The 17,099-nt window shown below is 54.4% G+C and overlaps 3 protein-coding genes across 3 annotated transcripts; 2 read left to right on the top strand and 1 right to left on the bottom strand.

The window, feature by feature from the left end:
• Positions 1-95: 95 nt before the first annotated feature.
• Positions 96-3,010, top strand: LOC128799231 (T-cell surface glycoprotein CD3 gamma chain-like). The gene is made up of 5 exons (XM_053963462.1): positions 96-206; positions 767-973; positions 1,309-1,440; positions 1,599-1,639; positions 2,826-3,010. The coding sequence occupies exons 1-5, from the start codon at positions 134-136 to the stop codon at positions 2,886-2,888; spliced, it is 516 nt and encodes a 171-aa protein (XP_053819437.1). The 5' UTR covers positions 96-133; the 3' UTR covers positions 2,889-3,010.
• A 1,649-nt stretch (positions 3,011-4,659) lies between these two features.
• Positions 4,660-7,892, bottom strand: LOC128799217 (T-cell surface glycoprotein CD3 epsilon chain). The gene is made up of 8 exons (XM_053963450.1): positions 7,873-7,892; positions 7,677-7,776; positions 6,590-6,610; positions 6,313-6,327; positions 5,981-6,196; positions 5,585-5,737; positions 5,202-5,248; positions 4,660-4,935 (listed from the first exon to the last, which is right to left on the bottom strand). The coding sequence occupies exons 2-8, from the start codon at positions 7,723-7,725 to the stop codon at positions 4,879-4,881; spliced, it is 558 nt and encodes a 185-aa protein (XP_053819425.1). The 5' UTR covers positions 7,726-7,776; positions 7,873-7,892; the 3' UTR covers positions 4,660-4,878.
• Positions 7,893-11,332: 3,440 nt separating this feature from the next.
• On the top strand, positions 11,333-16,169 carry MPZL2 (myelin protein zero like 2). Its single transcript, XM_053963414.1, has 6 exons — positions 11,333-11,615; positions 13,247-13,413; positions 13,742-13,952; positions 14,168-14,312; positions 14,719-14,806; positions 15,317-16,169. The coding sequence occupies exons 1-5, from the start codon at positions 11,561-11,563 to the stop codon at positions 14,777-14,779; spliced, it is 639 nt and encodes a 212-aa protein (XP_053819389.1). The 5' UTR covers positions 11,333-11,560; the 3' UTR covers positions 14,780-14,806; positions 15,317-16,169.
• Positions 16,170-17,099: the final 930 nt, after the last annotated feature.

Genomic DNA, 17,099 nt, shown 5'->3' with positions numbered 1-17,099 from the left:
ATCATCCTCGGGGGAGGGAGGAAGGATCAGCCCCCGGCATCCGGCACCTGACGCAGCCCGGGCGGGTGGTGCCTTGTGGTGAGCAGCTCTCCGCACGTCCTGCGAGCGGGGACAGAGCCAGCACGGCCGTGCCATGCCGGGGGGAAAGGCCCTGAGCGCCTGGGCACTGCTGGCCAGCCTGGCCCTGGCCAGCTGGGGGGTCCGAGGTGAGTCCAGAGGCGTGGGGGTCAGCGGCCGGACACTCGCCGTGCTCCCTGGACATGCTGGGAGGGTGCTGGGAAAGGAGCCCCAGGGCTTGGTGAGGTTTTCCACCAGGGAAGGTTTGGAATGTCAGTGGGGAAAAAGGAATCAGGAGGGTGCTGGGAAAGGAGCCCCAGGGCTTGGTGAGGTTTTCCACCAGGGAAGGTTTGGAATGTCAGTGGGGACAAAGGAATCAGGAGGGTGCTGGGAAAGGAGCCCCAGAGCTTGGTGAGGTTTTCCACCAGGGAAGGTTTGGAATGTCAGTGGGGAAAAAGGAATCAGGAGGGTGCTGGGAAAGGAGCCCCAGGGCTTGGTGAGGTTTTCCACCAGGGAAGGTTTGGAATGTCGATGGGGAAAAAGGAATCAGGGCAAGGAGGACGGGGCAGCTGCTTTGCCCAGAGTTTTGTTTTTTTTTTTTTTTTGGGACAGCCTGATGTGATGCTTCCTCCCCACGAAGGAGCTGCGAGCTCTGCACTGCCGTGCATCACTCGTAGGTGAAGCTCTCTTCTCCCTTCCCCTTGCACAGGGCAGATCTACGTGAAGGAATTCAGTGGGAAGGTGTTCCTGGAATGTGTGCGAGCCCAGGGCAGCAAGAACATCACATGGTGGAGAGATGGGAGCACCGTTGGACACGAGGCACAGCTGGACCTGAGCGGGGTTTATGACGACCCCAGGGGCCTCTACGTGTGTGAGACAGGAAGCAAAAGGAGCAGCCTCCAGGTGCACTACCGCAGTAAGTGTTGCACACCTCTGCTTTTCCAGAGCCACAACTGCTTGGAGTTTTCACCCAAGCCAAGTCGTGAGGGAATTTCCCCCCATCAGGGAGTGTCTCCACCGGTTTGCAGCAGGTTCCTCTGCGTGTGGTGTCGCCGTGACAGCTCTGCAGCCCCGTTTAGTGCCAGCGCCTGCTCCTCGGGGCCCGCACTGGCTGTGGGGGACACGTGGCAGCCTGTGCCCCTGCCCTGGGTGGCACGGCAAAGCCAGCTGCTCTCCGCTGGACTGGCAGAGCTGGCTGAGCCCTCTGGATGTGCCCCTGCCCTCAGTGTCCCTGTCCTTTTGGGCTTGCAGTGTGCCAGAACTGCATCGAGGTGGACGCTCCCACCATCTCGGGCATCGTCATCGCGGACATGGTGGCCACGCTGTTCCTGGCAGTGGCCGTGTACTGCGTCACTGGCCACGACAGGGGACACAGCTCACGAGGTGAGGGACGGGAGCACCCCGAGGGCTGTGCCCGGCACCGCTGGGGGCTCTGTGTGGCACCCAGGGGCTGCAGCCACCTCTTGGGTTTGTTTGTAAATGTTCCCCACCTTGTCCATGGCTCCCCTGGTCCCTGAGCTTGTCCTTCTTTCATCCTTCAGCTTCTGACAGGCAGAACCTGATCGCCAACGAGCTCTACCAGGTGAGTGTGGGGGTATCCCAGTGTGGGGGGACACCTTTAGCACCTCCGTGTGTGTGGGGACACCTTCAGCACCCCTGTGTGTGTGTGGGGACACCTTCAGCCCCTCTGTGTGTGTGGGGACACCTTCAGCCCCTCTGTGTGTGTGGGGACACCTTCAGCCCCTCCGTGTGTGTGGGGACACCTTCAGCCCCTCTGTGTGTGTGGGGACACCTTCAGCACCCCTGTGTGTGTGGGGACACCTTCAGCACCCCTGTGTGTGTGGGGACACCTTCAGCACCCCTATCTGTGTGTGGGGACACCTTTAGCACCCCTGTGTGTGTGTGGGGACACCTTTAGCACCCCTGTGTGTGTGTGGGGACACCTTTAGCACCCCTGTGTGTGTGTGGGGACACCTTTAGCACCCCTGTGTGTTTATGGGGACACCTTCAGCCCCTCTGTGTGTGTGGGGACACCTTCAGCCCCTCCGTGTGTGTGGGGACACCTTCAGCACCCCTGTGTGTGTGGGGACACCTTCAGCCCCTCCGTGTGTGTGGGGACACCTTCAGCACCCCTGTGTGTGTGGGGACACCTTCAGCACCCCTGTGTGTGTGGGGACACCTTCAGCACCCCTGTGTGTGGGGACACCTTCAGCACCCCTGTGTGTTTATGGGGACACTTTCAGCACCTCCGTGTGTGTGTGGGGACACCTTCAGCCACTCCATGTGTGTGGGGACACCTTCAGCACCCCTGTGTGTGTGTGGGGACACCTTCAGCCACTCCATGTGTGTGGGGACACCTTCAGCACCCCTGTGTGTGTGTGGGGACACCTTCAGCCACTCCATGTGTGTGGGGACACCTTCAGCACCCCTGTGTGTGTGTGGGGACACCTTCAGCACCCCTGTCTGTGTGTGGGGACACCTTCAGCACCCCTGTGTGTGTGGGGACACCTTCAGCCCCTCTGTGTGTGTGTGGGGACACCTTCAGCACCCCTGTGTGTGTGGGGACACCTTCAGCCCCTCTGTGTGTGTGTGGGGACACCTTCAGCACCCCTGTGTGTGTGGGGACACCTTCAGCACCCCTGTCTGTGTGTGGGGACACCTTCAGCACCTCAGTGTGGAGAGAATGTTGCCAAAGGCTGACCCAGCTCGCCCTCCCAGGGCTGGGCAGGTTCAGTTTGGGTTCATCTCCCCTTTCTCCCCCCTGCCAGCCCCTGGGAGAGCGGGAGGATGAGCAGTACAGCCGGCTGGCTCCCGCCCGTGCCCGCAAGTGAGGTGGGAAGACTCCGAGACTGCCTTCATCAGCGTGCTGGTTTGGCCTGGAGGCCCCTCCAGGATGGGCTGCTTGCAGCCCTGTGCTCCCTCCACGACCTCTTGCACTTCTACATCCCTGCCATTAAAGATGAGCCTGTCCCACAGGCTCCCTGCTCCATCTGCTGTGTCCAGCTCCTGGGGAAGGCACACAGGGATGGGATCTGGGCACTGGGAAGGTGAACATGGAATGGGATTTGGGCACTGGGAAGGTGAACATGGAATGGGATTTGGGCACTGGGAAGGCACACAGGATAGGATTTGGGCACTGGGAAGGTGCACAGGGATGGGATCTGGTCATTGGGAATGCCAGGTCTCCACTCCCCAGCCCCAAGCAGAAACAGCTCACGTGGTCTGAGTCCCCAAAACGGGGCACAGACACCAGACAGGGCCAGCCAGCGTCACCTCACCCTGGAAGGACAAAGAAACACCCCCCTGGTGCAGGTAAGCACAGAGGCAGAGCTGTTGCCACTGGGTGGGTGCTGGTCCAGCTGTGTGGGATGGCTCTGGCTGGGACAAACGCCGGGGCAAACTCCTACATGGATGTACCCCAAAAATGGGGTAGCAGCACTGGGGTGTAGGAAAAATTAGGAGTTTTTTAAAGCAAAATTTAGGCCCAGAGCACTCCAAGCTTCTCCCAGCCCAGGGGAGAAGGCTGAGCAGGCTGGCTTGAAGGGTGAGAAGGTGGCCCTGAGTGGGTTTGGAGCTGCTGGGGGTTGGTGCTGTGTGTATCTCGCCATCTCCCCGCTCGGGCGTGGGGGCTGTTGTGGTAAAGGAGCCCAGCTGTGCCTCTAAACCGCATCCTGGAGCTGCTGGGCTGCACCTCCCCTCCTGCACTGAGCGCCCCCAGCCCTGCTCGGCTGCTGCTTCCTCTGCTCGGGGCTGGCTCGGCCAGGCTTCCACCTGAAACAGGCAGCAAAACATCCCACGGGCCCTTCTGAACCTGTGCTGCTCTGCTGGGTCCTCGGGGGCTTTGCTGATTTCTGGGGGCTTTACTGATTTCTGGGGGTTTTATTGATTTCTGGGGGCTTTACTAATTTCTGCAGGTTTTACTGATTTCCGGGGGCTTTACTGATTTCTGGGGGTTTTATTGATTTCTGGGGGTTTTACTGATTTCTGCAGGTTTTACTAATTTCTGCAGGTTTTACTGATTTCTGGGGGTTTTACTAATTTCTGCAGGTTTTACTGATTTCTGGGGGTTTTACTAATTTCTGCAGGTTTTACTGATTTCTGGGGGTTTTACTGATTTCTGGGGGTCTTACTGATTTCTGCAGGTCTTACTGATTTCTGGGGGTTTTACTGATTTCTGCAGGTTTTACTGATTTCTGGGGGTTTTACTGATTTCTGGGGGTTTACTGCCTTCTGGGGGTTTTACTGATTTCTGCAGGTTTTACTGCCTTCTGGGGGTCTTACTGCCTGCCTGTGCTGCTTTGGCAGCAAACCAGGCTGTGAAGGGCACGGCGGGGCCGGGGCAGAGGCAAATCCCCCTGGGAAGGATCCGCTCTCAGCCCAGGGAACAGAAGCAAGTGGAGGCACTCGGGGCAGAAATTAAACTGCAGGGAAAAGCTCCTGGCAGCAGCTGGCTCTTCAGGAGCTCAGAATAAATCCACGGGAGCTGCTCCGTGCTGTGCCTGGGCCTGGGATCAGGCCCCTGGTGGCAGGAACCCCCAAGGATCCACCCTTGAGCAGGAGCAGAGAGAAGTGCGAGGGGAAAAGGAGACCAGGACCCCGCAGTGAGGCTGCAGTCCTTTAATGAGAAGGAAATCTCTTGCCAATGTGCTCATTTCTGTGCCCTGCTGGCAAAGCCGAGCGCACCCCAGGGTGGGACACGTTCCCTGTCCCGTGGCCGCCCGGCTTAGCCCAAAATGCCAGCAGAGCTGCAGAGAGGTGGCCACAAGCTGGGCAGAAGCGTTCACCGCAGAGCTGCTGGTCCCAGCCCGCCGTGCCGCGATCTCAGATGCCCCTGGCTCCCAGGCCCGCGTACACCTCCCGCTGGCCCTTGCGGATGGGCTGTGGGAAGAGCAGAGGGGTCGGGCTCAGGAATCCCTGCCCGAGCCCTCACAACGCGTGGGCAGGAGCAGAGCAGGGGCAGCCGCGGCCCCGCTGCCACGCAAATCCCCGCGGCAGCAGCGGGGACAGGGGCTGCGCCCTCGGCCCCCTTTGCCTCCGCTGCCAGCAGAACCGGGAGCTTGGCTGGATGCTTCTTCAAGGGGCTGTCAGCCCCAGCCCCGGCTGTCCCTCCCCCAGCAGCAGGGATGGAAAGGGACTGTCCTCACCTCATAGTCCGGGTTTGGGACAGGGGGAGGACGCTGCGTCTTCTGACCTGAAACAGAGGCACGGAGAGGGTGAATCCTGCCACCAGGGGCCTCCAGGCTGATCCCAGCCCCTGGCACAGCACCGAGCAGCTCCCATGGATTCATTCTGAGCCCCTGAAGCTGCCAGGAGCTGCAGGGTTGGCTCCAGCACAGGTTCCTGTGTGTGGGAAGCTTTGGCACAGCAGCCACCCCCAGCCCTGCCCGGAGAGCACCCCTGGGAAGCAGGAGCTTTGACTGGAAGCTCGTGGGGAGCAGAGGATGCCCCGTCCCACAGTGGGGATGAAGGTTTCCCTGGCTGCTCAGAGGGTGGCACGGGCAGCAGGGAGGTCTGCAATGGCTCTCACCCCGTGGCCGACTGTCCCCGCCGGCGCTGGCTCGTCCCTTCCTGCCTCTGCTGAAGTAGTAGACCAGGATCAGCACCCCCAGGGTGACGAGGAGGTCTGCAGTGATGATCCCTGCCACGGTCAGGGCGTCCAGCTCCTCGCAGGTGGCACACACTGCAGGGGAGGAGGGCAGGGGGGATGCTCAGAGCCCAGGGCTCGCTCACCCGAGGGCTGGCACAGGGCTACGGGCAGCTGGCAAGGGGAAAAGGGCAAACTGAGGGGGAAGGGGAGAGTCCTTCTGCCAAAAATGGGCTCTGGGACACTTCCACTGCCCACACAGAGCGGGAATGGCCTCGGCAGCAGCACGTTCACCCACCCCAGCGCTGGAAACCCGAAAGGTGAGGGGGCTGCGCTCACCCCTGGCATTCAGGTACAGCTGGCTGTGCTTCTCACTGCCCCCCTCGGTACGGAAGGAACAGCTGAGGTTGGCAGGAGTGCTGTCATGGTCCCTCATAATGAACTTCCTCTCCTTGGTGTCCTGTGCTTTCCCAGCCAGCTTCCACTGGATGGCCTCGTGCTCAAAGGGACACGTGATTGTCACCGTGGTGCCCGAAATCTCCACCAGGAACTCCCCTTGGGAAGACGCGCCAGTGAGAAAGGAAACCGAGGGCAAAAGTCAAATGTTTCTACCTGATTTTCAGTCTTTATGTCCCGCTAAATAATAAAGAGTGCTGGTAAAATTCACTTACCCTCCAGCTCTTCACCTGCAAAACAGACAATAAGGAGTGTTAAAAAATCATCTCACCATTGCCTCACAGTGTTAGAAATGCCCAGGCCTGGTAATAATTCGTGACCAATTTCCCCAATCAGTAAGAACACTGCCAATTAATGAACAGTGAGTTTTTCCTATCCTGCAATATTTACAAAATTTAAATCTTTCTATTTGACTTTTATTCCTCACTTTTGAGGCATATCTGGGGGTTTTAGCATGATAAATAGCTAAGGACGGCAGTAAAATACACTTACCCTCCTGAGCTGTGGTGCCAACTGCAAAAAAACGAATAAGAAATGTTAAGTAATTGAGCTTCAGATATCACACACCTTTCCTACTCCCAGGACACCCTTTCTGAACTCAGCTGCTTGAAAGAGTTGTTTATAGTCCCACATTCATGCTGAAACATTCTGCTGGTGGGACAGGATGTTGCTCTGAACTTGGAAGCCATTTTCAACACAGCCTAACGCAGAATAGAAACTTGACTCATTTTCCAACCCAGCTCAGAAAAACGGGTTGTTATTGCAAGATGCAAACCCCAAAATTCTGCTTTATTGTCATGGAGCAAACACTGCTGGAAAATCCTGCTAAGAACCTCTGCCCTCTGCAAGAGAACTCGCCGGAGAGTGGGAGCCTGACGTTGATTTAATGCTGTAAAACACTTTATTTGTGTGGTTTTTCTGCCTTGTAGGAAACAACTTGCTCCATGAGAGGCTCTGGAGCTGGAATATTAAAGAAAGAGGTTTTAGGAGGTGTAAATCAGATTTGGGATTTCCTTTAAAGGCATTTGTCCTTTTGCAAAAAGTAACATAAATGATTGCAGATTTGAATTCCACAGGCAGACGACTTCCCCGGAGAGAAGGTGACCTGATGGTTTTCATTTTACATAGATGCATTTAAATCTGAAAAAAGATTGATAAACTGATAAACCCCGATTTCTATCTTCACAAGCGTTGATATTTGCAGCACTTTGGCAGAGTAGTTGGAGTCTTGTAACAGCTTTTAATGGATTACCTTGCACACTTCTCTCTCCTCATTACTGGGTTCTTTAGAGCCTTTACAGGTACTCTGCATTTCATCCTAAACCATCCTAAGCCATCCTAAACCATCCTAAGCCATCCTAAACCATCCTAAACCATCCTAAACCATCCTAAACCTGCCCAGGTGGGAGCTGCCACCACACCCCTGATCTCCCACCAAGCCTGAATCACTCACCCAGCACCGCCAAACGCTTTGAGAAAAGTGCACGGGTAAAGGATAAAACCAAAATTAGGAGCGTGGAGCCTTACAGCTCACACTGCACCGAGCTCCAGCCCAGCTGCCTGAGGTTTGGGGACTCACCTGCACACAGGAGGAGCCCCAGGAGGGGCAGGCACTGCTCCAGCCTCATCCTCGTGTTCCTCCTCCTGCTGCTCCTCTCCACCACATCAGACTGGCATGGCTGTGGCAGGAAAGAACACGGTGGCTTTTCTAGAAAGAGTCCCAGGATTGTTTTTCCCAGAATTGCTACCCACCCAAGCAGGGCTGGGGGACTCACTCTTTCCAGAGCAGCCAAGGCAGACCCAGACACGTGAAATAAGCCCAGGTCAGGAAGTGCGGAGGCTCAAAATGCCTTCATGGGACGTCACCGCCAGCCAGGGGTGGCTGCTCTGCTCTGCACCAGCTCTGCAGGGCTCGGCACAGCTCCTGCAGCTGCCCTGGGAGCAGAGGAGAGAGAAACGAGCCAGAACCAGATTTGCCATCAGGACCTTCCCAACAGCTTCTCAAAGTGAGAGTTTGAGAAGCTCCAACTGCGGCAAACGACTTCGCGTGGAGCCCCAGCGTGGTTTGGGTGGGAAGGGACCATAAAGCCCATCTCATCCCACCCCTGCCATGGCAGGGACACCTCCCACTGTCCCAGGCTGCTCCAAGCCCCGTCCAGCCTGGCCTTGGGCACTGCCAGGGATCCAGGGGCAGCCACAGCTGCTCTGGGCACCCTGTGCCAGGGCCTGCCCACCCTCCCAGGAAACAATTCCTGCTCAGTATCCCATCCATCCCTGCCCTCTGGCAGTGGGAACCCATTCCCCCTTGTTCTATCCTAGGGCTGCTGATGAAGAGCCCCTGCCAGGTCCCCATGAAGCGATACGTGGAATAAATAAATCGACTCCACACCCTGGGTAGTTATGAGGGGGGTCTGTATTGTCAGCACCCAACACAAGTGAGATATCTCTCCAAAACTCGTGCCCTGAGCCTCGGTCTGACCCACACCTTTATTCCCAAAGGTGCTCCATATGAAATACACTGCACAACTTTTCCGTGCCTGTTCGACCCCTGGCCCTGCCTGGGCTCGCCTCTCACACTAAATAGGTCCAGGCCCTTCTGGGCACGCCTGGTTTGCTCTGGTGGTCGCACGGGGGTCTCTGGGTGGTCCTGAGGCTGAAGATCGTGGTCTTCCTCATGATTGAACTTTTGAATTTCTCCTCTCTGCGCGTGCGCTGTCGGTCCTTTGGTGCTTATCTGAGTACGTCTGTCAGTCCTGATAGCCTTGGAGACAGAGGAGCTTCTTTATCTGGGTTCTTTGCCTCCTCTGGTATTGCTCTTTATGCAAGAAACTTCAGAAATTTGCATTTTCTTATGCCCTTTGTACCAGGCAGAGGTTTCCTAAGTAAAAAGTTAAAATTCAACACATAACTCTACAAGCTAAATTATAAATGCTTCATTCATTTTGTTAACTTAACTCCAAAAATCTCTGTTTCACCCGCAGGTCCCTTCAGGCAGGTTGGAATGAAGGAACCGGGAGCTCCACCCAAAGCTGAGCCCCCAGAGCCCCTGCACGGGCACAGAACCGAGGGCATCGCTCCCTGCCCACCCCCTCTGCGGGGCCCTATCCCTGCCGCATTTTTGGGAGGTTCTCCCGCTCGGGCGCTGCCCGTGGAAGTGGCTGGCCCCACTAGAGGGGGCTCCTGGCCCGGCCAGCGCCGCACGCAGGGGACGGTCCCTCCCAGCCGGGGCTTGGGGCTCGCACAGACCCCGCGGGACCGGGCCGGGGGCAGCCCAGGCTCTGCTGCCCGCAGGGGTGCTGGCAGGGACGGACGGGGATGCCGCTGTGCCCCATTTCCTTTATTGCGGTGCTCTTTGCCCGTCAGGGCTTTCTTTTCCTTATTTACGTTTCAAGCGGAGCACCAGAGAGTTTAGGTTACTGGTGAGTGTGCCAGGGACGCGGTCTTCTATCAGAAGTTGGAGTCCACGTGTTTTGGAGGAGGATGAAGATTAGCAAAAGTCTGCAGGCAAAGGGGCTGCTCCCAGCCCTGTGCAAAAACAGGATTAGGAAGTGGCAGCAAATTGGCTGCTAAACGTTAAACACAACCTGAACAAAGCCCCAGAAGGAGGCGATGTGCTGGAATTGCAATTGAGCGGAAATCTGAGGAGACGAAGTGATGAAGGGCTAACCGGGACCAAATCTTTCCGGGAAAACGGAGATCCTTGGTGTCCAAATCTTTCCGGGAAAATGGGGATCCTTGGTGTCCAAATCATTCCGGGAAAATGGGGATCCTTGGTGTCCAAATCATTCCGGGAAAATGGGGATCCTTGGTGTCCAAATCATTCCGGGAAAACGGGGATCCTTGGTGTCCAAATCATTCCGGGAAAACGGAGATCCTTGGTGTCCCGGAGGGGATGTGTTAGCACACACAGGATTCCCTGTTCTGTTCTGGGCACAATCCAGGCAGCTGGCGGCCTCAGTGATTTTTTTTTTTTTTTCCATCACCAAATCGCTGAAGGGACACCCCTCCCAAACACCCGGCGGTTCGGGCACCCTGCCCTTGCACCCCTGCAGAGGAAATGGGCACCAGGCACAACTGGAATCCGTAACCTGGGATGATTCTTGGGGCGGGATGGTGAACCAGACACAAACGCAGCCACTCGGCACAGGCGGATAATGAGACGATTGGCTCTCGCAATTAAGGGATGACTATTGTGCGAATATTAAGAGAAGCTTTAATGATGTATAGTTAAGTTATTGTAGTTTAGATGTGCTCTGTTCTCCCCACAGTTGCCTTTCCCCCCGCTCTGCATTGCTGCCAGCAGACAGCCTGGGGTGTCCAGGACAGGTAGAAAGAAGGTGAGCACATGTGCCCCTTGCATAGGGCATCTGGGAATGGAAAAGCTTGTTGCTGGGGGGTGGGCATGACAACCCCTGACCCTCCAGTCAAGTTACAAGCAAGCAATCTCCACCGAAAAACAGCAAAGAAAAGCTGGCCGAGAGACTTTGGGAGGGGCCAGGGTTGGCTGAGCCAACCCCCAGCGGTATAAAAGACTGAGCATCCATCCTGAAGACGAGCCAGCCACGTGGTAGAGAGCCACAAAGGCAATTCCCAGCGCTGCGACTTTTTCCTCATTTAGTCCTTTCGTTGTGTTTTGTTAAGGTTTAATAAAGCCTTTAAAGTTTTGGAAGGGAGCAGCTGTCTCTCACACACCCCGGTGATTTATGGCCCTCGAATGCAAACATCCTCATTTTGCCAGCACACAGACTCAGGTTGTTTTCACACTCTCACCACTGCCACGTGCCGACTTCAGAATGTTTTGTGTCCCACGGAATTTCTCACTTATGGAATATGGCCGGGCTGGACCCATTTTCCACCGGATTTTTCCCAGAACTTCCCAAGCACCAGGCTCCCAATCCTTGCTTACAACCAAGGAAAGTTCAAATCACTTTAGGGTAGGTGTCTGTGTTTGGTGGGACGTTTCCATCCTCTGGGTGAGGGCCCGCAGTGCGGCCACGGATTGTCAGTTTTGGGCTGCTCTTTTTAGGATCGTTTGCAGGTTTTTTTTTTGCCGAACAAATGGCCCTCATTCCTTCGAGCCACCTATGAGCACCTCCAGGCAAATGTTCTTTTACCTCCCACAAGAGGGGAGTGGTTTCGGGTGGCGGCTGGGAGGAGGAATGATTGCAACACCAAAGAGCAGGGGAATATGGGAGGGAGAAGAAATTAATCTTACCTTGGGAATCGCGCTGATTTAGAGCTGGAGTGAGCGGGGCTGGGCACACCTTGGCACGGAGCGCGCCCTGACTCGGGCAGGGAGGAGCGCTCACCTTCCCTCGCAGGCCGAGCTGGGGGCAAGGAATCTGCCCCGTTGTGCTGGGAAGACTTTGAGAAGCTCATCTTTTACCCGGGCACGGAGAACCCGAAGCGGATTTGCCTTTGCAGCCCCGGATTTGCCTTTGCAGCCCCGGATTTGTCTCCCCGATGCGCGGCCGCACCTGGCTGGGCGCTGCGCTCGTCCTTGGGGCGCAGCTCCGAGGTAAGGAAACCTGTCCCCGGCCGGCCCTCACTTTCCTCTTCCGATCCCTAAAATTATCCCCAAGGCAGAGGCTTTCCCCCCGTCCTTGCTGCGATTCTTTCTGCGCGGGGTTCGCTGGAAGTGGCACGAAGTGGTTGAGTTTCTTCCCCAACAGGTTTGGGCGTATTCGAGAGGAAGAACACTGATTTCCTCCACTGATCTCCTCAGCTCTCCGCTTTCAAGGTCTTTTTCTCTCCTGCCAGGAATCTGAACTTTACTCTCAGCCCTTTTTTTTTTTTTTTTTTTTTTTTCTTTTGCTACCTTTGTTCCTAAACAATCAGGGATTGTCCAGGAGCTCCGGCTTCAGATCCTTTACACAGCAAAGGTTCCAGACCGACACGAAACTCACTTGGATTTTCAGTGGTTTATATCAAAACACCCGGATTTTTAATAATAACACATCTTCCTTTCCCAAAAAGTATTTTACTTTTATTTCTCGCTTAATTCTTTTCAAGGGGTTTAAAATGAACAGATTTGGCACCGAATCCATGCATGAGCAACGTGATCTCTGCCAATGAGGTTTTTCACGTGTGAACACTTTCAACGATTTGGCATTCCAAGCCTTTTTCCCTTTGAGATAAGGAATTATTCGGAAGGAAGTATTTCGCCATAACTTGCTTCCAAATACATCTTTGTTGTGGAGTTTTATTTTACAGGCCTAGATAAGCTTTTTTATTGTTGTTGTTGTTTGAAACACACTGGAGTAAGTTATCTTCCTAATGTGACAGAGTATTGATATTTTCTATTTCCTTCACTAAGAAAACCATTAATTTTTCTTATTTTTCACTCTCCTCCTCTCTTTTCCTTGCTCTATTCCTGCTGGCTGTCCCTCTTCCAGGGGAGCATCGATGCTCACTTATTTTTAAAGCAGCAGCCATGGTGGTTGTGGGGATGTTTCTTGGAAAAACAAATCCATGTTTACCTCGAGGATTTCCTCTAGACCTGACTGAATTTACCTGCAGTTGCCCAGCTGGGCTATAAAAGCCTCTAAAACTGGCTCTGGGTACACCAGTAAGAGCAGTTTCACCGTGGGGTGCACGAGGCTGAGTAGAAAGTGTAGAAAGGGAAGTCCTAGCGTGGGAAATAGCAATTATAGGGTGGGTTTCAGTCCAGTTTGAAAGGGTTTTTCTGAATAAATCCGCAGGATCGCCCCCCCTTGGAATGCCTGAGACGCTCAGGCAGCGCAGATAAGGCTCCCAGGGGTCTAAAGCCGATAAGGAGCAGCGATGAGCTCGCTCGGGACAGTGATTTTGTGTGGATATTCTCAGCTCAGTCAGAGAGAAAGAGAAAGGTTTTCTAACCAGGCGAGAGCCTGGGAAACAGTTGGGAAAGAATGTAAATAATTCTCTAATCTATCTTGTTATTCACATTGTTTATAGATATGCTCTGCCACTGTGCGTCATTCACTGCACACCAATGGTGGGGGATGTTTTTACTCTAAGACCAATGAAATTAATCTTCTCGATGTTCTCTATATATAGAGCGGTACATTTGAAATAAATCAGAGCTCATTTTCTTTGCCTTCTGATCTGGAGTTCTCTGTTCCCGTCCTGCTCGACAGCGACAATTTTGCCCCTCTGTTTGCCCCGCAGCGCTGTGGTTGGCGGCAGCAGTGGAGGTTCACACCGCCAAGGAGGTGGTGGCCGTGAACGGGACCAACCAGCGGCTGAAATGCACCTTCTCCAGCAGCAGCCCCGTGAGCCAGCAGCTGTCAGTGAGCTGGAACTTCCAGCCCGAGGACCTGACCGCTCACGAGCCGGTGGGTGAGATCTCTGTGCTCCGTTCCAGGGGCTCCCCTCGCCCCAACACCCAGCGCTGGGTGAGCACTGAGTGGGTACAGACACACCCCAAACCCACAAGCACATCTGGGCCTTCGTCACTTGTAGTGATTAATCCAAGCCTTGTTTATAGACCCTGCCTAAAAAACACTCCCATGTTTAGTTTTGGGTGGTCAGGGTTAAAATATTTGTGGCTTTGCAAAGCTGACACCACAGCCGAGCCCTGTCTTAGGTGACATCCTGCACCTGACAGGAATCTCCCAGGCCCCTTCCAACCCAGGCCATTCGAGGTTTCTGTGATTTCTGTAGGTATTTTACTACCTGAAGGAGCCCTACGAGCCCCCCGTGGGAAGGTTTAAAGACCGAGTCACCTGGGATGGGAACATCGAGCGTAACGATGTTTCCATCATCATCTGGAACCTGAAGCCCAGTGACAACGGGACCTTCACCTGCCAGGTGACAAACTGGCCAGATGTCTACGGCACCATCGGGGAGGTGCGGCTCCGGGTTGTGCAGAAAGGTGAGAGGCCAAGAAACGCCCCCAGAGGTTGTGTGGATTTAAGCAGAGTGGCCTTCTTCCACATCTGGGAAAACTATGGGCGAAAAGGGGTGGTAAGTAGAAAGCCTGAGGGGAAAAGGGGAGCTTGAGGAAAGGTTTTATTCACAGATACAGCATCCCAGCCTCGCTCCTCCTGTGTGTCCCTCCGCTTCATTCCTCTGTCTCTCCCCACGCAGTGAGCTTCTCAGAAATCCACTTCCTGGCCGTGGCCATCGGATCTGCCTCTGTGCTGATGATCATCGTGGTGACAGCCGTGATTATCTGCCGGCAGCGCCGCAGGAAGGCGCGAGACAGGAGGCTGGAGGCGGCAGACACGGAGAGGTGAGGACACGCGGGGCACGGGGGCAGAGGCTCCTGGCACAAGTTTATCTCCACGGCCCTTCTGGATCCTTGGCTTGGACCCTGCACGGAGCATCCACGACGCAAACTGCCGACCCAATTAGCGATAATTGGCCGCGTGCAGGCAGAGCAGAGCCCCAGGATGGACAAGCTCTGGAGTCCTCATCTGGCTCTTGCCCTTCTCAGTGGCTCCTCACTCAGAAGGACGCAGCTGCTGTGGTGGTGGCGGGCGGGTGACCGCCCTGTCCCCCGAGCTGTGGTCACCACACGTGTGTCACACTCACCTTGTCACCGTGGGGGTGCTGTGTGTGACTCAGGACATCCTGCTGCTCAGCCTGACACTGACTTGGGCTCCTTTTCTCTTTTTTTCCTCCCATTTTTATAACAGTAAAGAAAAGGAGAGCCTGAAGATGCGGGAAGAAAAGGAACCCGTTCCATTGGAAGATTAAAGGTCTTTGCTGGTGTGCACAATGCAGGTACCCACCCAAACCTTCTCTAATTAATGTCTCAGTGCTCCTGTGCACTCTCCAAGAGAGATTCCCTCGGGTATTTCCCTGCTATTCACAGTCAGAACTGAGGCCACAGTCACACTTTGCTGTTGAGGATCCTTCAGAGACAGCTGAATAATCCCTGAACAATCACAGCCTCTAAAATGTACGAGAGATTTCTCCACCCTGGTGTTGAGGAGCATTTGTAGGAAAGCCATTGTTGCTGCTTTCCATGGCATTCCTGCTTTGTAGATGAAGAGGAATAATTACTTCCCTTTTGTCAGTTTGGAATCTGCTTTTTGATTACTTTAAGCTTTATTGTTTTAAAATTGCAACAGGAAGTCTGGCACTGTTCCCATATTCACTGTCTTTGCTTAAACATGTCAGCACAAATTTTCCCCACAGTTCCTGAGGTCAGCAGTTGCCTCTATTATTTTGGGTTTTGACAATAACCCTGAGTCATGGATGTTTGTTTTTTCTTACAATCTTTCTTCTCAGGTGCTTCCAAAGCAGCTGGTGAAAGCTTGTAATTTGGGGTGTTAGAACAAAGCTGGATTACAGACGCCCCACGCTGCCGGTGTGGTACCTCTGCTCAACCTGAAAGTCTTGCATGGAAAGAGGGTGACTTGACATGAGCTGTGAATTCCCTTCAGGGAAGCAAAGCAGGAGGATCTTGCCCCGTGAACAAAGAACTTTCCTTCACCCTCTCACGTGGGAGCACGGCTTCTCTGGAAGATGAAAGTGCCAAGACTGACTGAACGGAGGGCTGGGACGTGTTTGAGCAGATGCCCTCTTGCACCTTAGAAACCACAGCGTGCCTTTGTGCTGCCCTGGTTTTGTTCCCTGAGACTCCTCCCTGGCATCCTGAGAAGGAAGGCTGAGCAGTGAGGTCTCAGCTGGTACAACAAACGTCCCTGGAATCCCTTTTCTACCTTAGATGGACAGTGTTAGAGCTGGGCAAGGTGTGCTGCTTGTTATTAGGGATGACATTCACCAGCCAGGGTGGTTTGCACATCCATCTCTGGCAGCTGTGGGAGAATTTGGGGGTTGAGGAGAGTTTCTGCCTGGGTTCAGCAGCTCCCCCCCTGTTCCCATTCCCACTCTCAGCATCCCAGCGCTCCCCTCTGTTCCCCAAAACTGGAACCCACGGAGTTCTAATGGTGTCTAACCAGCCCCAGACCAATCCTGTTACAGTATTTACCCAGCCCCAAATCAAAGCATTGCCCTGTTTGTTTGTAGAGTGTCTTTATGGCTTTATAACCTGTGAAGTGCCAGCGTTCCCTGGCTGTTACCTGGCTGGCTGTTTTCATTTTCACTCTCCTGTGTTGTAAATAAAGGCACCTTGCTGAGAGCTGTGCTGGTGTGGAGGGGGGCTGTGACCTGGGGGCCCCTGACAACTCAAATGAGCAGATTTGCACTGTTTGTCCCCAAAATCAGATTTGTTACCCGGTGTGCAACAAACCAATAATGAAATTCTTCAGGGAGACTTTGATTACTGATTTCAGAGGGTGCTTGGAGTGTCCAGCACACTCCACTGGACTTTTACCACCATTATTTATGCACAGAATTCAGAGTTAACAACTCTCCAAGTACAGCCCCTCTCCTACGATGGGTTATTCGTTCCCATACAAGTTACATCACCCCAGCCAACTTCTACCCCTGCTCAGGGGCAGGCTCTGCACCTGGCCGGGGTCTTTTTGACCTGTAGGTGTGATTTTTGGTATTATAACCAAGTTAGTTCAGCTCTAGGATATATAAACCTCGGGTGTTTTGCCCAGTTAGCAATGTACACACAGACACACATCAACATCTTGATTTATTACATCCCTAAAACTTGTGAGTTCCAGGCTGTCCTTGGCTAGGGGATGCAGTTGCTCTCTGTTCCTCTGATCAGGTCTCCTTTTTTTTGTTGCTGATTGAGCTTGAAAACCTACAAAGATCTCACAGCGAGGAACATCCTGACTTAATAACATAATCCTGACACATTCCTCATTTTTGTGGCACCCAAAAAACCCCAAAGTGCAGCGAGCAGGCTGGCGGTGAGGCTCGGGGATTTGGGGACAACGGCGGTGGCCACGCCGGACCTTTCACTCCTCCCAGACCCAGCAGGGCCGCCCAGGTGTGCCCAGGTGTGCCTGGATGTTCCTGCCCAGGTGTGCCCGGATGTTCCTGCCCAGGTGTGCCTGGATGTTCCCAGGTGTTCCCACCCAGGTGTACCCAGACCTATCCAGCTGTTCCCAGCTGTTCCCAGCTGTTCCCACCCAGGTGTACCCAGACCTAC

This window comes from Vidua chalybeata, chromosome 23 (genome assembly GCF_026979565.1).
Source record: "Vidua chalybeata isolate OUT-0048 chromosome 23, bVidCha1 merged haplotype, whole genome shotgun sequence".
Taxonomy (NCBI): Eukaryota; Metazoa; Chordata; class Aves; order Passeriformes; family Viduidae; genus Vidua; species Vidua chalybeata.
The sequence above is the reverse complement of the archived record's forward strand: the minus strand, read 5'-3'. Positions and strand labels throughout refer to the sequence as shown.

Excerpts from the sequence above, each read along its gene's own strand:
- MPZL2 (XM_053963414.1), top strand. The coding sequence starts at position 11,561 with ATGCGCGGCCGCACCTGGCTGGGCGCTGCGCTCGTCCTTGGGGCGCAG. Across the intron at positions 13,414-13,741 it reads ACCTGACCGCTCACGAGCCG|GTATTTTACTACCTGAAGGA; the intron begins GTGGGTGAGATC and ends TGATTTCTGTAG. Across the intron at positions 14,313-14,718 it reads GAGGCGGCAGACACGGAGAG|TAAAGAAAAGGAGAGCCTGA; the intron begins GTGAGGACACGC and ends TTTTTATAACAG.
- LOC128799217 (XM_053963450.1), bottom strand. The coding sequence starts at position 7,725 with ATGAGGCTGGAGCAGTGCCTGCCCCTCCTGGGGCTCCTCCTGTGTGCA. Across the intron at positions 5,249-5,584 it reads CGGGGACAGTCGGCCACGGG|GTCAGAAGACGCAGCGTCCT; the intron begins GTGAGAGCCATT and ends CCTCTGTTTCAG. Across the intron at positions 4,936-5,201 it reads TCCCAAACCCGGACTATGAG|CCCATCCGCAAGGGCCAGCG; the intron begins GTGAGGACAGTC and ends CTCTTCCCACAG.
- LOC128799231 (XM_053963462.1), top strand. The coding sequence starts at position 134 with ATGCCGGGGGGAAAGGCCCTGAGCGCCTGGGCACTGCTGGCCAGCCTG. Across the intron at positions 207-766 it reads GGCCAGCTGGGGGGTCCGAG|GGCAGATCTACGTGAAGGAA; the intron begins GTGAGTCCAGAG and ends CCCCTTGCACAG. Across the intron at positions 1,640-2,825 it reads TCGCCAACGAGCTCTACCAG|CCCCTGGGAGAGCGGGAGGA; the intron begins GTGAGTGTGGGG and ends CCCCCCTGCCAG.